The following is a 23,153-nucleotide window of genomic DNA, read 5'->3' on the forward strand; positions in this document are numbered from 1 at the left end:
TCTCAAGCTAGGAAACGTAGTGTCCATCAATGGCCTAATGACTTCCAACAGTGGAAATCACAATTTCATTCAGAACGTTGTCAGCCCTGTCCAAAATAATGTGTTAGTTGAAAAAAATGTTTGTGATTTGAAAAAATGTTTGATGATAAATTGAATAGTTATTGTTAAAAATGTTATAGTTACTTGTTAGTGTTAAGTGATTTTGAATAAAAATGTTGTGCTTTGAAGAAAAAATGTCTTTGTGGTTTGTTTTGCTATGGGAATCTTGATTCATGCTCTTTGACTTCTTACTATCCCTCTCATGACGCTCATTGAACGTTCCGACTCGAAAAACGTGTAGGGATGTTTTCCTTCACGTCCGCGCTTTGACCATAAAACCGGGGGAAGTCTCCAGTCTAACCATCCACTGTCGACTCATCCTCCTACGAAGATGTGCTCCAAACTAGCTAAGCTAAACGAAGCCTACGTGAATTTGCATAGGGTCAGACACAGTCTGATACCGAAGCCAGAAGAGATAGAGAATGTGAGAATCTTAAAAGTCACTGAAGACCTGAGAGAAGAGCCCTTCAGAGAAGAAATTAACAAGGAGAAAGAAGAATGGACCGAGAAGTACAGACTTCAGAAACAGCAGAGAGCAGCAACAGCAACAACAGTAGCAGCAGCAACCTGAACCTGACAGAGGCTTTGTCGATTGTCGTATCGATACCAAAAAGTTCTACTTCTCTTTCCGAAGAAGCAGACCTTATCCTGGGAGAAAGCCTATCGTCAGAGGAGGCCGCAGTCTTAGAACCTAAAAGATGGCCATAGCTTCAAGTTCACACACAAAAAACAGCCCTTTTCAGGGCTACCCCAACCTTTAGAAAAGAAATAACAATCGATTGCCTATAATAAGTTTAAAAAATAGAAGTGGGTGTATAAGCATATGAATTCTTTATCTTGTTTAGAAAGTGTGTGTGTGTGTGTGTGTGTGTGTGTGTGTGTGTGTAAGTATTTTCTTTACGTGGCTTGTCAACATGTTTTAGAATAGTGATGGGTAGTATAAAAAAGTGAGTGAGTGTTTCTTTTAGGTCCGCACATTGTTAGGTCATGATCTAGGTAATATAAGTTTTGTCTTAGGAGCATGTTTTCCTTCACGGCCGCGCGTTGTTTGGTCATGATCTAGGTAATATCAGTTTTGTCTTAGGGGATGTTTTCCTTCACGTCCGCGCTTTTCGTATAAATTGAAAATCGCTCGGCAATCTAGCTACCATTGTTGATTGATCAACACTATAAAATGAGCAGAAGGCAAGCGAAACTTCTTGAACTTCATGTACACCTGGAATATGCCAGGCTCATAGTGAATGAGCTGACCGCAGAGGCTATAGTGGAAGAAGGAAGGATGAAAGAGGAGGAGAGAAGAAAAAAAGAAGAGGAGGAAAAGGAGAGAGGAATGGCTGTACCACAGCCACAACAAGCAAATTTCAGAATCCCAGAGACAGAAGATTGGCATTCTGAAGCCACTCATCCCGCCTCTGCACTCCCAGCGAAAAGAGTGAAAGGAGACTGGAGCAGGAGATGCGTTTGCGGTGCCAGGCCGGGGAGGTGCAACCACTAACAGATGTCTGTGGAGTTGAATAAAAACAGCCCTTTTCAGGGCTACCCCATACTCTAGAAAAGAAATAGTAATTGATTTGCCAATGTGTGTATGTAGAGTAGTGTGAATATAAACACTGACTCTATTTTCCTAGTGTGAGTGTATGTGTTTGTGTTTGTAAGCGCTCACGTACGTTTGTGTGGATATTAGATTATTGGGTTTTGTAGGTGCTCAAGTAGGTTTGTGTGGATAGTAGATTATGGATATGTTCTTGCTGCTTGGCGTGTGTGGATAGTATAGTTTGGGTTTGATTTGGCTGCTTTGCGTGTGTGTGTGTGGATAGTAGATTATGGTTATGTTATTTGTCGAGTCATTACTGTGTGAATAGTAGATAATAGGAGAAGAGAAAAGTAGAGGATGTTTTCCTTTACATCCGCGCGTTTTAAGTGATGATCTAGGTAATATAAGTTTTGGGTCTTAGGGGGATGTTTTCCTTCACGTCCGCGCTTTTTATATAAGAACCCACAACATCGGTCGTTCGCACCATTCTACAAAGAATAAAAAAGAAGATGGCTTCGAACCACCTTGACAAAATGAAAAAATTGCAAGACGTTTTGGACAATTTAGGAATAATGGAGCAGATGTTAGTAAGATTGGACGAGGACCGCTATTCTTATAGTCCACATAGAATAAAGATGGAGATCAACAATTAAGAAAACTAAAGGAAATCATCAGTGATCTGTTGAAAGAAATAAAGGAGGAGAAGGAGGATGAAGAGGAAAGGATAAGGATGAGAGCATGGAACGAAAAAACTGAAAAGGAAGAAGAAAATGAGAAGAGGAAGAAAGAAGAGGAGGAGAAGCAGAAAGAGGAGAAAAAGAAGAAAAAGGAGGAAGAAAAGAAAGAAAATAAGAGAAAAAGTGTAGGAAAGAAAATAAGAAGCTGGTGGAAGAATAGAAGAAATTAGAAGAAGAAGATGAAAACCAAAGGCCTTTTTTCAGGGCCCCTTCATAGGCCTCGAAATGACCTTGACTTTCATGCCTACCCCTTTTTTGTATTTTAAAAAAAAAAATAGAGACCCTCCCTGTTTAAATTTTCCCATGTTCAATTTCCATAGACCCATAAGGTCGGGACCGTATTAAAATAGGGTCCCGACCCTGTTCAATTCCCCTTGACGCTAAACAGGCCCACGATTTATTCCCATGTTCAATTCCCCTTGACGCCAAAGTGCCGGGCCTGTATCTCCCATGTTCAATTCCCCTTGACGCCAAAGTGCCGGGCCTGTATCTCCCATGTTCAATTCCCCTTGACGCCAAAAGTGCCGGGCCTGTATCTCCCATGTTAAATTCCCCTTGACGCCAAAGGGCCGGGACAGTTTTCCCCATGTTAAATTTACATAGACGCCAAAGTGCCGGGACACTGTTTTTAATGGCACGTCCCCTTGACGCTGAGTCGCCCCTATACACTACTGATACCACTAAAGTGAAGTTACAGATTTCCTGTAACCTTTAACTTCTTCAGAAATAAATTCCTTATTAACAAGTTACACAAAGTTATATATTTTGCATCTAAATTTTATGGTAACAAGTCCAACAAGGCCATACTTCTTGCATTTAAATTCCATGGCAACAACTGAAACAAGGTCATACATTTTGCATCTAAATTCTATGGTAACAAGTCACATAAGATCATATAATTTGCATTTAAATAATGTGGTAACAAGTCACACAAGGTCATACATATTGCATCTAAATTCTATGGTAACAAGTCACACAAGGTCATACATATTGAAGCAATATGTAGAAAAAATACCTGCAAATCGACTAAAAGTAAAATTCAACATTTTAAGAGACTCGACTGATGTTATTCCTTAAACTAGTGTACGAATGTTTCTGAGTCTAAATCAGTCGTAAATATTTCTAGTTCATCTAGAGTTTGCGCAATGTACGGATGAAAGAGTGTACGGAATCTAGCTTAGCGTTTTCTTTCTCTAACGTTTATTTCTTTACGTCTTCTATTATATTTCCAATGGGTGATTGCATCATTTTGTTTTGATACATGTATTGTTTGTTTTGATACATGTATTGTTTGTTTTAATACATGTATTGTTTGTTTCTTATATTAATTCATGTATCAATACGGACATCTGCGTCTAAAGCAGTATGCGTATCCAGCAGATTACTACCCTTTTGTTTCAGCAACTTGAAAAGATTTGAAATAATCAAGGATGTTTTTCACCGAATGAGAGACTAATATATTTCTGCATGGCGTGATCATTTACTTAGTTCTGACATTTTGAACTACACATTTATTTAAATGATTTACCTACCACTTTATATAGATTCAATCATATTGTTAATAGTAATAACAACCACTGGTAAATTTTCTTTGCAAATTCTCTAGCAAATTAATGGAACACTGTAATTAATATTTGAAGGAAACTTTTCCACTTAAAACACATGACAAAACAAAATGTGCCCGTGTAATATCTGTAGATTTATATGGGCTTTTTTCTGCTCAGGTCATTTAAGTAAAGAATAAAATCGACATATTTACTTGAACATTATTATAACTGGTAATTATAACTGTCTCTGTTACAATGTGAAAGGTTTTGGCAAATGATTCACGTATTCTTTCGAAGTAGACCATGTTCTTCTCAAAGAAAACATCGTATTTGTATCAAAAAATGATTATCCCAGTACAACAGTAACAACTCAAGGGCAATCGTCGTGGAAAACTCTTGAAAGTAACAGCAATTAAAGCGATGATTATTTGACCGTATTTACAGATGCATAATGGCACGTAAAGGCAATCTGCATGGACTAAGATCGATAGTCGTAAAATGATTTTTCTAATAACGGTCTACGCTGATTGTTTCAATTCTAAGCAAAATCAACAGCACAGACATTTGTCTGCCGACTTACTATAAACTGTTGGGGTCTGGGTCTGCGTTGTTTATTGCGGTCGTTGGAGCATTTCAATTGAGCAGAACACGACACATAATTACACCGACCTTATATCAAGTACATTTATGGATAATTGAATTTCCTAAGTATTTTGAGTACATTTCACTTTCCACTCAAATCACACTTTGAGATCTAATTGGGCATCAGAACATTTAAAAATGGTACAATCTATGTCACCGTCAAATCACGAGTTTTTATGTTGAAAAATTACATTCAATGTCTACGTTCAGTGGAAGATTAGATAAAGCCTAATGCCACAGACAAGGTTCTTACTAGCTACGATGTCGTAGCCTCAACTTGATTTGTTGTGGTTGAGGCTACGAACTGATCCCATATCATGTAATGGAGCAAAAAAAATCATTACTAAAGTCAGAAAAACAAACAGTGTAGAAATCAACTACATAAGTATAATCATGTTGTGAAAGAAGTTTGGCTTATTTTGACTTTATTAAGCCCTTACACGATAAAATAAATTGGTATGGTTACTCTAACCTTATCGTGTCCACCATGACAGACAACGCGAGACTCTCACCGTGACCCCTTTTCTACGTAAGGCTTGCCAGAACATATTTTGGATATTCTACGCAATATTATTATCAATCAAGTGCGAATAATCGCTTCTTGGTTGAATTTCAAAGTTGCCGATAAACCGTATTTACTTTTAATGCGCAGATTTTCTGACCCAAACGGCGCCAAATTTTTACTACGATTTGTTTACATTTCCAAATAAGGCGTTAATGTCCTAATATGGCACACAAACAAACGAGGCTGAGAACGGAAGTAATCATTATTTGAAATAACATGGCGGACGATCTAAACGAAAATATCGGTTGATAAAAAGTAAACGAGATTTTACAACTATTTCTACAATGATTTTCGATACTTCGGTATTAAAAAGAGGACTACTCTATTTATTGGATTATATGCAAGGAATGTGTTTAAAGTGTTATTATTAGGCTAAAAGAGCGCCGGGTGTGATTCACACCCGGCTTGCTCCATTAACACGTATATGCTCATGTTAGTACCCTGTCCGCGAGGTACGAGTAAGGGTACTAATATTAGTACTAGGTTCTTACAAACAAAACAAAACAAAACAAAATAAAGCTAACAACAGAATAAAGCGTCTCTCAGTCACATATTTTAAAAGCACTGCCAGGACTTTCTCAAATTTTGGTTTTAAAAAAAAAATAATACATATACAGATAACATTGTTACAATAACAACCTGATCTGAGTGACATCGTTATAATTGGGTGGGGGTTGGGGGTTGGAGGGGGTACAAAATGGAGCCAAACCAAGACTTGAATTGTTGTATTATATCCTTCAACCGCACCTATTCGCACAAAATATGTATAACATACATTCTGGGCATACTCATTCACGTACACAGTGTACATCACCGCAAAGGAATGTACCTAGTGCACTATAGACAAAACTACCTGTATTTAAATCCAATGGTAAGCACACGCCATTTGTCGGAAGTCAGGATGTTTTTTGTGTGAGTTTTATGTGTCCAGTATAATTGGAAGTATGCTCATCTTATCGTTATGGGACGTGTGGATAGCATAGAGATTGGAGAGGTGATGGTCGTGGAGTAAGATCAGAGTACAAAATATTTTCTTTCAACAAAGGAGACATAAATTGTGTACATCTCCAACTAACCCCAGACCAGCCCCCGCAAATCGAATAATTAGTAGAAATAACTAGTCACTAGCAGATAATGTTTTGTTGTTTGTTTCTTTTGTTTTATTTTGTTTCGTTTTGTTTTGGTTCTTTTTAAATAAAGCACCGCAGAAATCGCATATCATGAAATACCACATATTTCAAATTTTCAATAAAAAAAGAAATTTCTTTTGAATATGTGATCAAACCTTTAATTGTTATTATCGGTTGATATAAAAATTCAAACATCACATGCCGATATATCTCACAACTTTATCTAAAGCATCATTACCGGTACGCTTTCCATTCCTAGATATCAGCTTGTTTGTGATCACTACCTGAATTAAGCTCTATATTATTACGAATAACTAAACGTATTCCTCGTTTACATATGGGAATTACACTAGACACTTAATCAAATATCAAATTTACAGGCAGACAGTTACATTTTTTCCACGCTCAAAGTGAGCTTAGCAAATCACGTAAGCAAATAAGACTGTGCACTAACACTAATTAAAACACACCTGTTGCTTAAGACATTTCATAAAACGTCTCCAAAGAATAAAGGAGAATGTCAAAGAGGTACTGGTACATTTAAAACTGATGAGTGGAATCAAGCTGTATGATTGTACATGTAAAGAAGTCGAACACTAAATGCCAGTCGAAGATAAAAATCAGCAACATGAATTTTTGTGTTACCAATACCTGACACGTTTTGCTTGTTTGTATTTTTTTGTTTTTTTTTTCTACAAAAATGTTATAAAGTCAAAGCTGCAAAATAACAGTACATGTTGTATTTTCTGTCTATAACGTATCGTCCAGAGTTGAGACTTCAGTACCTCTGTCTCTCACATATTTTCAAACTTCCTGTGTTTCAAAAGGTACATGTATTTACCAAAAAGCCTGATGTCAGATATTCATAGTGACCTTTCCGCTACGTATATATCATTATGACTTTGCTACTGAGTTTAATTATCAAGCAAAATTCGCAGCTACTTACGTTTCGTACTGTCCAACTTCAGCTATCTTTCTCTGCATGCGGACAGGGTATTCCGATATGGCCTTGATGTTCCTCAGAGTTATTTCTGCCTGGATAGAGCGAGTACAGGTAATAAAAACACATGGAAAAGTATTGATAACAGTCGCAAGACTACATTAAATATGAGTAAAAAAAAGAAATACATTTTTCATTAAGTTGTGCAGAAATGATTTGATCATTTCTGTTGGTAAACAGTCCGCCATTAACGTGCAAAAGAAGTGAGAATCTGTGAGTAACAAATTTAATTTTAGATTTAATTATATGGAAATTACAGTATCACTTCTGTTGATGAGAAGTCATCTACTATTAAATATCCAGCTGTTTTAAATTTTTTATTTTAACTGGATTGCTAAACTTCTTTATCGCAAAAATTGGAGCGTGGCTGGTAGCTGTCTAAATGAACAAGCCATTATCACGATCACCGGAAGTGTGACAAGGTTGTCAGCACAAACTGTACTGATGATAAGACATACAAAGGAAAGGAATGTACAAACTGTATAAACCTTAATTAGTTTTATAGATCAGGTTTAATGATATTCAAAATCCAAAATTATGTCGAATGAATAAAAAAGCATAACTTATAAATGTGCAAACATACAGACACACGTTCTCTCTCTCTCTCTCTCTCTCTCTTTACGGTGTATAATTCTTGCGGAGTTCTTTCACTTGGACGCTTGCTTAAGATTCTTTTTGTATCATCTGGCATCCGAATCTACAAAGGTAAATAAATAGCAAAACAAATAAGCCATAGTGTATGCGTGAATCAAGTAAAAAACAAGAATCCACCTTTCTTAAGGACTCACGGTACTAATTCAGTTCCCATAGTAAACCTATGCAAACACCACGATATTAAAAGTTCAATAACTTAAAATTGTTGAGTGCTCATGATCAAACCTATATTTATCAGTATAGATGAAACCTAGATATTAGCTTCTGTGTTCATGAAGTTAAAACGTACATTGCTTGTCAACATTTACCTTTGTCAAATTTATAAGTGAAGCGTTCACTCAAAACTTACTCTTAAATACATGTCGTTACTTTCTTACCCTTTATCATGCGTAATATTTTCGAAAGTATAACTACACTAACAAGATTATATTTATTTAAATTTTAAAACTATAAGTAATTCAAATTCGCTCTGATTACATCTGATTTTCAGTCAGATCGTTTGAGAAACAAAAAGATATATCTAAACATTCTTTCTTGTAACAGCAGTAAAGAAACAACAGCTTCGATTCTATTTTCTAAAGTTTAAATTGTACGCTCATTTTTTCCCTTTTTTCCCCACTCCTGTTGGTGCGTCTTACCTTAATTTTGCACCAGTGTTTGGTCATTAGTACTACCGACTGGAATACAGCGTGAAGTTGGCAGTAAAATGCATTACCATGCCAAGGAAATGGGAGCTAAATGCCTTTACCAAGGAGACACCGAGGTATCCGACCCGCGCTGACATGGGCGGGTACCTAACTCGAGACACTTGCATGACGAATCTGACGAATCTTTTTAACAATCGGATATAATGTCCTCATTAAAATCCAAAGAAAACAGAATATACAACTACGTTCAGGTTCATGAAGCTACAATATCAAAACTAAATTGCTTCCTAACCTCAGTAGTCATAATTAATACACGATCACTGAAGAAAATAAAAGCGAAAGAGAAGCATAACTCGCAGTTAAAACAACAGTTGCCACTGTCCTTTTAACCAATTCCATCTAATCTTTTTCCATTTGGAACAACGAATCACGCACACATATCCCAGGAAGATTTGGTAGGGGAGACAACATATTGACAAATGATAAATTTGAATTAAAAATAAAAAAAAATTAAGAACGTAATTGGATCGCAATTCACGCATGTCATGATCGTTGTTTAATTTTCATAGAAATCTCGTTTTAAAAGTTGTAGAATTTTTTTCTTCTAATTTTTACCGAAAAAGTCTCTCTCGTTGATTTGTTTTTTAAATTTTTTGTTTTTAAAGAACTGTGCCAGACAACACGAATTCTTCGGAATGCAATGTTTCTCCGACTGTCCAGTACATTATCTGAAATCTTAAAAATGCAACCAGAAAGAAAAAGACACAGATACATTAATTTTGTGTTCGTGATATATTATTCGTGGTCATGCATCTATGTAAAAAGAACTATGCCTTTAAAATGGGGCTAAATAAAATAAAATATTGTGGTGAACATTAAGGCTGAACATTAATAAAGCATAATCTACTTTTGCTGGAGTGAATAGATTTCATCAAAAAGACTGAACATACAACGGTTTCATAGAAATGGACATAAAAAATACACTTAATTGTTTCTTTCAACAACAACTACAATGAAACCCACGTCCCTCTTATGCTGTGCTAAAATGAATAAATGTGTCTAGTTCACCTTGATTTATATACAATTTACATTAAAAAACTGTATTACAAGTATATATTTTAGAATTAATTTAGGATTTGACCAATATTGTATTGAAAATTCATTGGCCGTTTCCAATTTATATTTCTAACTTTTCAATTTTCTTACCTTCTCCCTCCACTATAATTTTACATTTTAATGGTGTTATGGCTTCAAAACCAAGCAAACTCTTTCTTCAGTCACATTTACCGATTCAAATAAATTATTTCTAACTCTGAATTGCTTTTCTGCCGACCGACGACCATTTCCTCATTTTCATGGTGTTCTGGTATCATGGCTACAAAACCAAGTACAAACGTTCGCTGGGGAATGGGAATCGGGACATACAAGAAAAACATGCTGTAAACAAAGGGCTCGCGTAAATTCGCATTTTTGAAGCAGCTGTCAAGAAAATTTAACGCTAAGAAGCTGCTGTTTTGGGTTTAACGCTATTTTTCAGCACGTGTTAGGCTAGACACGCTGGCTAGTGTATCTGGTCGATGAAGAACCCGGGATGAACCACCGACCCACGGGAAGACACTAGCAAGCTTTCTCACATACCCATGTTGGCCGATCCTGAGACTCGAACCCACGCCGACAGAGGTGAGAGGTCAGTGATCTGCAAAGACTAGCGCCTTAGACCACCCGTGGCCCCAGTGTTACCACCCGTGGCCCCAGTGTTACCAATGAAAATAAAACAGCAATTTTTCGGGACTGATACTTGTAATTAAATATCCTTTACAAAAAGGAATATCAAACAAAACATAACAAAAGTGGATCAACGTAAAAATTTCAAAGAATGTTTTTGATATTTTCATGAATGTCATAAACTATAATATGAAAGACGACGTAAACCACATCGATGATGATGGACAGAATAAACAGAAAACATGATGATGACGATGATAACAGCGATGAAGATGAGGTAGAGGGGAAGGAATACTACGTACAAAGCATTAAAATAATTTTCTTTATATTTATCTCAAGTCAGCAAAAATATCATGTTTTCACAAAAATGAGATTAATGGAGACTCAATAAAGATACGGTAAACTGTCTGAATCAAAAACCGATCGACTGATATTTATATATATAGAGAGAGAGAGAGAGAGAGAGAGAGAGAGAGAGAGAGAGAGAGAGAAATATAAAGAAAGCTGCGAGATGGTCATACAACTGAAAGGTGCGTGAGGAATAAGAGATGTTAAAATGACGTATACATTTTGATCTCTAAAAGACCCTAAACTGCATTCCAAAATTTGAATGAAAAAAAACAACAAATAAACATCGATACTTTTAATAAATGAACGTGTCCATTTGAAAGGGATATATCCAGGGCGCGAATACTCCCCTTGACTTTGTTGTTATGTTTGTTTAGATATAACGGCGAGATATTTGTGGTTTTAAGGAAATCTCATTTCAGAAAATATATGAATTTTCGCTATCGTATTTTAGGGGACCGTATTCATGTTCCTAACAGTCTGTCCCCATTCCAGTAGAATCGCACACAAGTATGACTCCCTGTCATCATAACATAAACTTACGAGCAATAATCCTTACTGAAATTCACGTCGAATAATACAGATGGAGATGCAGCTATCGACGTCTGGCAAATGACCGTGAAATTAAAGATTTATATTTACACTTGTATATCTAAGTTGAAACCTAATCCCCTGTGAGTAAGATCTAAATAATGAGACCTTTCAAGCCCCACCTGACGGTTGGCTTTGTACCGCGTTGGATCAAACAGTAAGTCGGGCATCTCCTTTCCGTAGTCATGGAAATGAAGTTGCTTTATGAATGGCGATAGTTCGTCATCTTCCTCATTCAGTCTGTAATAATAATAATAATAATAATAGCGATACAGACATGATAAGTACGAACTCAATAATTGTGGAACATATAAATTATTATAATAAAAAAAAATTCGGCTCGCGTTAAACAATATTTTATTTTTTTTAAAAGAATACTCATTGCATCCATGCAATGACGGTGGTCACATTAAGTATGACAGTTTTTAAAAAATATCCTTAAAGTGCTCGAATATGAAAGCTAGAATTTGAGATTATGATGTTGCGTGGAATTATGTGAAAGTACTTTATCTTGTGAAAATTATTTTTGATTGGATTATATTGAAACTCAAGATCGCAATTTTATCATCCGGGCAATCATGAAAATCATACAACTTCTAGTCCCTCTGTTGTGAAAGTTTACTCAACAATTCCAGTAAGAAATATGAATCCAGATTTACAAATGCTGCTCTAAATTGACAAAGGCAACCTTTTTCTTGGTTAGAATATTTTTAAGTTAAATTGTAAGTCGAATAAAGTTTTACTGGGGATGAGGGTTTCCAAACATTGAGTTGGGGATTTTGTGCTAGCCAATCACAATGGGTCTTACTTTCGTAACTCCACTTTTGACTGGTTGAGAGTGAAAGCATGACCTCAAATTCAAGCTCGGAGTTTTATAATCAACTGCCAGAGCTGGACTGCTCGCTTGAAATTATAAGAAGAACGACCGCCCCGGTGGCCTAAGTGGTTAGAGCGTCTGCCTTGGATGCGGGATGTCGCGGGTTCGAACCGCGGCCGAATCATACCAAAGACTTATTAAAAATGGTACAAGCAGCTGCCTCGCTTGGCGCTCAGCATTAAGAGTTGAGTGTTAGGACGGGTCGGCCAGGTGTCAGGATAATGTGAATGGGTGGGACATAATGCTCCATGATGTTTCAGTTCTAGACATCAGTATAAACTATCACACTGCAGACATCGTAGCGATATGACTGCATAATTGTTAAAGCTACGTTAAAAGTCCAAATCACACATTCACACACATGATAGGAACGAAATACGCACAAAGAAAATGTATCTATTAACTGGTGCTGAAAAGTAAAGTGTACACGTAGTCCAGTAGAGGAGGGAATCCCATGCCAATGTAAATTTGCGTTCCCTTTCCTCATGTACGAGACAACGCATCAGATTCACGGTGTCGTTTAGCAATAAAAGCCCGTGAATTTCTTCAGTGCAATGCTGGGTCGTTAAACGCCGAGTCCATTCGACTAGGAAGCAACATTCTAGCTTGTTATAATTACCTATGAGCAGATATGACAGCCGTCCTCGTCGCTATTACACTCGGCCGTCCTCATCGCTATTACGATACCGAAAAAATATAAAATGTATCAAACATCAAACTTCTCTGTGTATTTCTTACCTTAGACAATGTTCTCTGAAATTCTTAATACAGAAGAGGACAACTTTAGCCACAACTTGAAACTTCTTGAACAGATATTTCTGAAATGAGACAGAGCTCTTGTAAATCCTTTAATATCCAATAGTTCTTCCACAGCTTGGTTAAAAGTAGAACACGAAGCAAAGTTAAAGAGGCTTTTTTCCGTTGTCTCCTGTTGTGATGGGACCCCACTTTCGAATACCTCGTTTGGATTTAACCATAAACTCAACTGGATATTATGCCCCCTTCCACATGACCCTAACACGTGCAGAACGGGCACAATTGTTCTTCGACACAGTGCCCAGCGTCTACCCCAGACATTGTACTATTTTAACAACAGAAGAACATCTGTTCTGAAAGTGGTATCAGTTTCATAATACACTCTAACCGTCAAAAATGGAGGAGACATTTTTGAGACTTTTTTTAATGACTATGATAAGGTTTTAATGTTCATCTTTTAATTATCCACGATAACTATTCATTCGGCCTAATCACACACACACACACACACACACACACACACATATATATATATATATACATATACATATACATATATACATATACATATATATATATATATATATATATATATATATATATATATATATATATATATATATATATATATATATATATATATATATATATATATATATATATATATATATATATATATATAAAGACAATTTTCAGATGACGTGACTTTTTATTTCTTCGAAATCCGGACTCTTACGTTGGTATTTTACAACACAAAATAAATAGCACTCTTTCACATAAAATACACAATAACTTTAAAGAATCACCTCGCTGGCGTCAAATAATGCAAGTTGGTGTACTTGTGTTTGAAACAAATCAGTTGTATTGAGCTATTTGAACTGTCAGATGAGGAGTATGGCTTATCTTGACATACTTGCAAGGCGGGTTGTCTCCTATACGGAGTCCAGTTTGATCCCTTCGTCATTTACAGGAATTTTGTTGTTAAACCAATATAGCTGTACGATAAAAGGTGATAGCAAGAAATGAACTCAGCCAGTGCCTAGAACCCATGATGTATATATGTCAAATATAACAAGAGGATGATATTGAGAAATAACTCTGTCAGTACCTAGACTCCAGGAGGTATGTATCCCAAACAGAAATTAAAGTTGTACAGTTCGGGAACCATATTATCACTCGCATAGCACGGCGAATTCATACCCCAGGAAGGTGTGTGTAAGATCAATTAAATTTTGCCAAAAGAGGCATCAGTCAGGGTACACGTATGTGTACCAGCCTAGCAAAAGCACGCTTTATCTGCAATGCACGTGTGTCAAAGTTGTCAGTTTATACTTTATCTGCAGTGCGCGTGTGTCAAAGTTCTCAGATTATACTTTATCTGCAGTGCGCGTGTGTCAAAGTTGTCAGATTATACTTTATCTGCAGTGCGCGTGTGTCAGCTTTGTCAGAGAACCTTTGCCTGCAATGGATGTGTGTTAGCGTTGCACCTCATGGTGTACACACGACTATCAATTTATGATCGAGGCGTGACTTATGAAATGTTCTTCTCTGTTAACGTTTCATCTTTCTTCCATCTTCTTTCTTTCTTTCTTTCTTATCGATGTTCGCAATTGACTTATTAAACGACATTGCTCGTCGCAATACAGTGTCTTGAATTTAAAAGGGTAAAGATGGTGAACGTGTTTATTTACATAGTACAATCGGAATGATATTATAATCAGGTTTTTTTTTTCAGGTAAAAAACCATAATAGATTTTCTGACCCCATGTTGTAGTGAGCAGCACTACTGGCCACGGGGCTAAAGTAAAATGGGAATTTACAACCGATGTTAAATAAAAGATAATTGGTTAGAGTGTCGGGCTAGAATGGTGGGGGTTCAAATCATGCCCGTAGAAGGCAAGGCAAATTTCTAAAGGCCACGTCACTTTATAACTTTAATGTACTGATGTGCTGTGGAATACTGATTATTTAATCGATCATTAAATTCCCAAGGAATCACGACGTGGAGATTAAAGCTATCTGAGTTGCTATCTGAGTTGCTTGTCAACTACTAGTTTACACCCCAAAATATCCAAAAATGAGCCGTCACCTTAGCTCTTAGCCGGCCTTAATCTTACTTTTTTACATTTTGAAAATCATTGCAACAGCTTTTTAATTACAAAATCAGATTAAATGTTTCACAAGAGTGTCAAATGCCAGCAATTGCCGCTCCCCATTGAGAAGCAGTGAATGTCGGGAGAAAATATTGGAATAATTATTCGTCATTGACGTCATCCGTGGTACAATATTTACTAATTCGTGATATTTTGATGTGTACTGTATTCGGTATTTATTATTATGGCTCGACAATCGGTTTGTTTAAATTCAAGGTTAAATAAAGCAATTATGCTTCAATTGTTCTTTTGAAGTATACGTCGTATCTAACATGTAATCCTTCCATTCTTAAAGCTTTATTTCAAATAATCAGCATTGCACAGATGTAAGGTTATAATCGGTATTATAGATTCATTTTATTCCTTTACGTCAATACAGTTCGGTCATTTAGTACCGAGGCATTTGGAGCAATTACAGATTATGGAAAAGCATGTTCATGTATTCAGAATGACATGACAGATTGACATTTTCTAAAAATGTTTACAACATGGTTTCAAGAAATAGTTTCAAACAGTTCATACAGATAAAGATGATACGATGGTTGTACTGCATTCCATTAGAATAAAGAGCTATTAAAGCATTTGATTTTGATAAGCGAAACTCTTTTTTAAAAATCATTTAAACACAGATTAATCATTATGTCTTCTTTTGTGCAAACACGATGGTAAGGAGATAGAATCTGTGGTCCTCATTTATGAAGAAAAAATGGATTATTTATTAAAGCGTTCACAATGAATGTAACTCAACATGTTTATGAGTTATTATTTATCATATCTTTGCAATAAACACGATATCCGTTTAATTGGTTGGAGCTGTGGTAGATTACTTGGTACAGATTAGGATTCGTAGTCCAAGGGTCACAAATTCAATACGAGCCCAGGCTGACTGCTTCGGTATATTTTTGGGAATGGTACTTTGCTCCCATTTCGTCGGCATGATATAGAAAACGATGTTTTAAAAGTGCCGTTAAAACCAACAAAAACGAAACAAATCATTTTATTGCTACGTATGAACAAAAAGTTATAGAATTATCAGCTTTGAAGCTATTCGCAATAAGGTACTGTTAATCATATTTCCACCGTTTAGTCTTACACACTGTAAATGTAACAACAAGATGAAACATAATTATTAGAGAGTCAGTGTATCGCTCATGCACACATTATAAAACACATTAACAAATCTAACGGAGCTAATCAATTATAATTCTTTAGACCTTCATTTTTTTTCTTAGAGTCGATACAGATACAGCTAACACCTCACTTAGATAATTAATACAATAATCATGGAGTGATTGAAGTAAATTAGGAATATCTGACCATTGATTCGCTAGTAATTATTTTATTTGTATAGTTCGCTTGAATTATGAATAATTAGTTTAATAATCAGTTTCTTTTTAAATTCATTATATATGGCATCGACCGTGATCCCCTAGCATTTTTGCACTGTCTATGAACCTGGTATTAGCATATAAGAAGTCGTTATATATTTCTTTGACGACATTCATTCGTCGTTTATCCATTTAGACCTTCAACTTCTGTGACAATATACACCTTTAGTAGCGCCTTCGTTTTTCAGATAAATATTCGCCCTGATAAGGTATGAAAATACTTATGTCTCAGATTCTCCAGGCTTAAACGAAAATATTTAGGAAACTATGAAGTTGGGAATTTTCATATCGGGCTAAGGATAATGATTGAACACACCGAATGCAATCACACACCATAAACAAGCACACTACAATTGACACTGACCCCATACCCTTGTGCCGAAAAGATTATTGAATTGTAGAAAATGTGTGTGGGGGGGGGGTTTGAGAGAGAGAGAGAGAGAGAGAGAGAGAGATGCAGTCAATCTGACAACACTAACAACTCGAATTCAAATATTCATTGAATTGTGTTGAATTACATAATTTTAATGAAGCCATTGTGACATATTGTTAAGAATCTGGAATTTATGGAATGCTCCACTTGATCTTAAGCCCCTCCTCTACTAACCTGCTTTCCAATCATAAATGCCCTAAGCTGCAATCAGATGCGTGTCTACAAGTCATTTTTATGTCAGCTTCTTGTTGTTTTTTTTTTTTCTTCTTTTTTTTCTTCCAAATCACGTAAAGACCAATCAATATTAATGGAATTAATACAAAAAGTTAATTCAAAACCACGTAGCTATTGAAGAAATTGTAATTTGCTTTTATCCCCCGCGCAAAAGGCGACTCCTACTAAACCCCTGAGAGGAAATTCGCCTTGTCATCCTGTGAAGGAATTAGGGTAAAATATTGTTTGAAAGAATGCAATTACAGTTACATTTTATAGATATATTTGACCAAACTTTGTACAAGCATTCTTAGCAGGAAGGCACAGGACATATATAACTGAATTTGAGTTACAACTCGTGTGCCACAGTCCGGGTGTTTCGGAATTGGGTCGTCGGGGTCGGAATCAGGAGTGGGGAAGGTGCGGGAATTTACAAGGGCAATATATGCGAGTAGTTCCATTTCAGAATGTTAATAAATAATAAGAAACAGATAAAGTAGGTTAACGTTCTGCAGCCTCAGATATTAAACACACTCATGAGAAAGTCAGGACAAGAAACATATGCTATTGAAAGTTCAGAAGACAAACGATCGTGATTGTCATTAGTATTTGGGAAACATGTCAAAAAAAGATTATTTAACATAAAAGTATTGACCGACGTCCCTTGTATTGCTAGTATGCCAATCGACTATGCAAATAAATACGTTTACGAAACTATTTACCTTTGAGGAAAATTGTATTAAATTATCACCAGATGGAAACCACATATTTCAAAAGTGACATGGTTTTAATTTTCAATTTGAATATTATTGATAGTGAACTTTGTATTATATGCAAATTTTCTTATTTTCAGTAAAATAGAAGTAGGTACCATATTAACCTTTTTGAAAACACGCACTGTACACAACAATTTTCACTTTTGAAAACACGCACTGTACACAACAATTTTCACTTTTGAAAACACGCACTGTACACAACAATTTTCACTTTTGAAAACACGCACTGTACACTACAAACTGGTTACACAAGACGCGGTGGATCATTAGTTAGCATACCGAACTGACGATCGAAAGGGTGCGGGTTCGAATCCTACCATCGGACAAAAGTAGATCAGGGCAAGGCACGTTAACGCAATTGCCAACTTGTGTTGCTGACACAGCAATAAACAAATTGGTCAACCTGTGGGCAGAAAAAAAATCGTATATACCCGGACATCAGTCAGATCCAACTGCAATCAACGTAAACCCTGATATGCCGCCGTACTATGCACCAGCAGATGGCGGTCTGTGTTATTTGTTCTACTAATCAGTATGATCAATCTGCATAGGTCCAGATCTGCTGGAGCATTATGCAACGGCAAATCAAGGTAGGTGCCGTTTACAGTTGAATGTGACTTAAACGCGAATATATACTCTGTAGTGTATGTCAAGGCTTGATTGATACTGTCGTGAAATTGGAGAGTGAATTGCACAGTATACATTACGATAAAGAGCTGATTCATGACAAATTGCTCAGTTACAATTCAAATGAAAGGCTTGTCATTGGGTGTGACCTCTTTATCTTCAATAGGTTATGGTCAGATTTTTTTTCCATGTCGGAAAGATAGAGCAAAAACACTTACATTACATTTGATTGTGTCCCTGTGCTCAGTATATGTAGTAGATACATACCCACACCCTAATAATAATATATGATCTGTGCTCAATACATGTAGCACACAGACACACACGCGCACGCACGAATACATAGCTACCGTCGAGAATACGATATGAACCAGAAAAGGAAAATACAAAATACGCGGTATAGAGGCACGATAATAACAGCACAGATCCGAGAACAAAGAGTGGATAAACTACGGTTAGAGCAAAATATAAAAATATTCTCTGTTCAAAATTATGCCTGAAATTATTTACATTGACCTCGGTCTGCCAGCATCATCATACCAAAAATGACGATAGGTGTTTAACTTCAACATTCTGCAAATGAATGAAAACAGCTGGTCTGTTTGGAACTAATTTACAGCCTCGTGGAACAAATATGTACTATAGTAATTTATATAAATCTGTACCAGAGTAATTTCCGCAAATCTGTACAATAATAATTTTCATCAATCCGTACTACAGTAATTTTCTTGGATCTGTACAAAAGTAATTTACATCAATCTGTACCATAGTAATTTCCGCATATCTGTACAATATTAATTTACGTCAAATTGTACCATAGTAATTTCCGTAAATCTGTTAAATGGTAATTTACATAAATCTGTACCATAGTAATTTCCGCATATCTGTACAGTATTAATTTACATAAATATGTTCCATATTAATTTCCGTAAATCTGTTAAATGGTAATTTATATAACTCTGTACCATAGTAATTTCAGTATTACTTGGTTAAAAACGGGAAAAAGATACGTTGCAGTACTTTTAATGACAGAATATTATTGATGAATAAATGCATACATAAACAAGAAGAAACTGTAGAAGAATATATTTTATCATTGTTGATTGATTGATTGATTGATTGTATTCCTCCGTTTTCCGAAGAGTTTAAGATAATTTGAAGAAATGCAATACAATACATAACGGCATGAAAATATGCAATTCAAAACTTAAGAAGCCCTATGAATGAATTACACTATCAGGATTTAGAAAAATTAAAAATAAATCAATAGCAACATTGCCAATAACATGCTTTCAAATATTACAAGTGAAGTATATGTATTGTGCAAACATTTAATTACAGTCACTTGATTTGAGTCTGTATCATGTTTTCGGTTGAATTATGCAATAACCATTAGATGTATGTGTGTCTATTTTGTTGCGTTTTCTGTTGAATTATGCAGTACCCATTAGATATATTTATAGCTATATTTTTCTGTTGAATATGCAGTACCCGTCAGATATATTAATAGCTATATTTAGTTATTTTTCTAAATACACTGGAGAGAGAGAGAGAAAGAGAGAGAGAGAGAGAGAGAGAGGCAAAGGACTAACCTTAGTTTTGTCTTCCTGTAATTTCCGTATTCGAATAACATGCTTCTTCCTCTGCATCAATTTCTGCATTTTTTGCACCACGTCTTTCGTCGTCGTGCTGTGCACGAGCCGGTGTTGATTTTTGATTGGCGAGTCTTCAGCGGATGATGAAGCAGACAGCCTCGGAGCAAACTTTCCTGCTAATATCATTGCCCACAACCTATGCGACCGCAGCCAATCCACTGAGCTATATTTCTGTCCCTGGATGCTGTAACTCCCTAAAGGGTCTAGTGATATCCTATCTTTGGATTTTGCGCTTGCGCATGACCCCAGTTGCGGACGAGGTCTCTGGTGGGCTACTGGTTGATCCCTATCTGGAGAACGTGGCCTGTAAAGAGATGTTGGTCTAACTTTGGAACCGTAGAATTTAGTTACAGGAAAACTCTTCTTCTCTCCGTTGCTTGCTATAGCTTTTGATTTGCTTGGCTGCTGTCTTTCTTGCTAATATATGTTCTGTTTTCTCCGGACAATTTTCGATAGCTTTCCATTCTTATTATCTGTGTGTGGATCAGATTACACCGGAGATAAGCAAATACTAGAAAGTATCGATAAGTGTGGAATTAAAAGAAACTCAAATTAGTCCCTTTACCAGTGTATTCAAGGTGAAGTACGTTACTTGAAATAAGATATTTTTAACTTTTCATTATCTGAATTGTTCAATACAACGTTCATAGTTTTCTTTGATCGGGTGTATATACACATCGGGAAATGCGTGCTTAACAAGGGAATAAAATGGAAGACAAATACAGCTCCATAGCAAATGATACTAAATCTGACAGTCTGATTAAAATCGAAGATCCGTTTTAAGTAGATATGGCTGTTACAAACACGAAATCATGTTCTGTTTATATTTTAATTCATCAATAAAAAGACAGTATTTTTTCGAGTGCTTCCAGTTAAAGCGTTATTTGGAGCATATCTTTGCTCAATACAACTCTCCCAAACCAAGAAATTGAACGCATAATCTGATAGGCTGCTACAAACAAGTGGACAGTGAACTCCAGCTATAAAACAGAACATTAACTTTTGTATCGGATTGTGTCAGATCTCCGTAATGTTGGAGATGTCATTTTAAATTAGACTGCTAAATCCGTGGAATATCTGCTATTCGTCACTGTTTAAAAATAAATGGAATTAACTGATAGATACACGAGATTCCAGCGAAAGTTGGTGTAGGGGTCACATCTTGTACATACAAAATGTAAAAACATTATATCATTATATGTCTTCCGTGATCACAGTAAAATTCCAAATTTGTGAGATGTTTTGTGATTCTCTCTTATTAGGCGACATATTTGAAACTAAAGAAAAAGAAATATTACCGTTTGCCGTAAATTGTACCTCTTTATAAAAAACAATTTACGAATCTTCATTGGGCTAAGGAAATTCAAAGTCCATTAAAAAGCTTTATTAGCAAGAAATAGGCCATGGAAAAGAAAAGGTGCTTGATTCAGTATCGCCCTGGGACCTCTCTATATGAACTTTTTGTATAGAACGATTAATTGACCCAATATATTTTACTTGGCCATGGATGAAAAAAGTCGATCCGTTAAGCCAGCTACCCTTGGGCAAGAGAAGTATGTGTGTTGAACAGACATTTTTGTACTGGTTCTAAATTCAGTATTGTTTTCAATATTTTTCGTCCTGCGCTAGAAAACTTCTTTCAATATTTCTGAAAGCTTTAATTTAATGCCGGCTGATGTATTATTGTTTGGATATCCCCAAATTTATTTAATTTTGGTATGTGGGCGATATGGCTATTCTTGTTCGACTTGGATATGTTTTTTTTTAAAATGGGATAATGGGATATAAAAATAGTTTTTACCTTCAATACATTTCGAAGTATTTTGATACAATAACGTTTTAATTGAAACACCTGTTTTCTTTCGATCTAATCAAAACCTTTAAGACAAAATAAGAATACGCCATAATTGCCACGCATGGCATATAATGTCGCGTTTGATTTCGGACCAGAGCTAGGGTAGATGTATAATTGCCACGCATGGCATATAATGTCACGTTTTATTTCGGACCAGAGCTAGGGTAGATGTATAATTGCCACGCATGGCATATAATGTCACGTTTTATTTCGGACCAGAGCTAGGGTAGATGTATAATTGCCACGCATGGCATATAATGTCGTGTTTGATTTCGGACCAGAGCTAGGGTAAATGTATAATTGCCACGCATAGCATATAATGTCGTGTTTGATTTCGGACCAGAGCTAGGGTAGATGTATAATTGCCACGCATGGCATATAATGTCGTGTTTGATTTCGGACCAGAGCTAGGGTAGATGTATAATTGCCACGCATGGCATATAATGTCGTGTTTGATTTCGGACCAGAGCTAGGGTAGATGTATAATTGCCACGCATGGCATATAATGTCGTGTTTGATTTCGGACCAGAGCTAGGGTAGATGTATAATTGCCACGCATGGCATATAATGTCGTGTTTGATTTCGGACCAGAGCTAGGGTAGATGTATAATTGCCACGCATGGCATATAATGTCGTGTTTGATTTCGGACCAGAGCTAGGGTAGATGTATAATTGCCACGCATGGCATATAATGTCACGTTAGTAGTTAAGTGGGATACTATACGTACAATGGGAATTAGCATTACGGAGACCCCTGGGACAATATACGTACAATGGAAATTTAACATGGCGAAAAATCGTGGGTCAATATACGTACAAGGGGATTTAACATGGAGAAAAATCGTGGGACAATATACGTACAATGGAAATTTAACATGGAGAAAAACGCTGGGCCACTTTAGGGACAATGGGAATTTAACATAGAGTTTGTGTCTGTCTAGGGACAAGGGAAATTAACATGGGGAATAGAGTTTGGGCTTTTGGGATTTTTTTTTTTTTTTTTTTTTAAAAAGTTTTTTTAAATTTAAATTTAAATTTAAATTTAAATTTAAATTTTAAAAAAAGGGGTAGGCAATGGAAAGGCTATCTCTTATGGCTGGCCCTGAAAAGGGCCTTTGGGTTTTCTTCTGCTTCTAGTTTCTTCTTTTTCTCCACCAAGTTCTTATTTTATCTCCAACACTCTTTCTCTTCTTTTCTTTCT

The 23,153-nt window shown here is 36.0% G+C and overlaps 1 protein-coding gene across 1 annotated transcript in view; it reads right to left on the minus strand.

The window, feature by feature from the left end:
- Positions 1 to 20,447, minus strand: part of LOC149802211 (uncharacterized) — a 78,785-nt gene extending 58,338 nt beyond the window's left edge. The window contains exons 1-5 of the mRNA XM_089954409.1: positions 20,035 to 20,447; positions 12,835 to 12,914; positions 11,342 to 11,459; positions 7,877 to 7,951; positions 7,201 to 7,289 (exon numbers count right to left, since the gene is read on the minus strand). Coding sequence (XP_089810535.1) covers positions 7,201 to 7,289; positions 7,877 to 7,951; positions 11,342 to 11,459; positions 12,835 to 12,914; positions 20,035 to 20,223 — 551 coding nt within the window. The 5' untranslated portion in view covers positions 20,224 to 20,447. The remainder of the gene's footprint in view (positions 1 to 7,200; positions 7,290 to 7,876; positions 7,952 to 11,341; positions 11,460 to 12,834; positions 12,915 to 20,034) is intronic.
- Between the last annotated feature and the right edge of the window lie 2,706 nt (positions 20,448 to 23,153).

This window comes from Sinohyriopsis cumingii, chromosome 4, assembly GCF_028554795.1.
Source record: "Sinohyriopsis cumingii isolate HCF-2022 chromosome 4, ASM2855479v2, whole genome shotgun sequence".
In the NCBI taxonomy this organism is placed as follows: Eukaryota; Metazoa; Mollusca; class Bivalvia; order Unionida; family Unionidae; genus Sinohyriopsis; species Sinohyriopsis cumingii.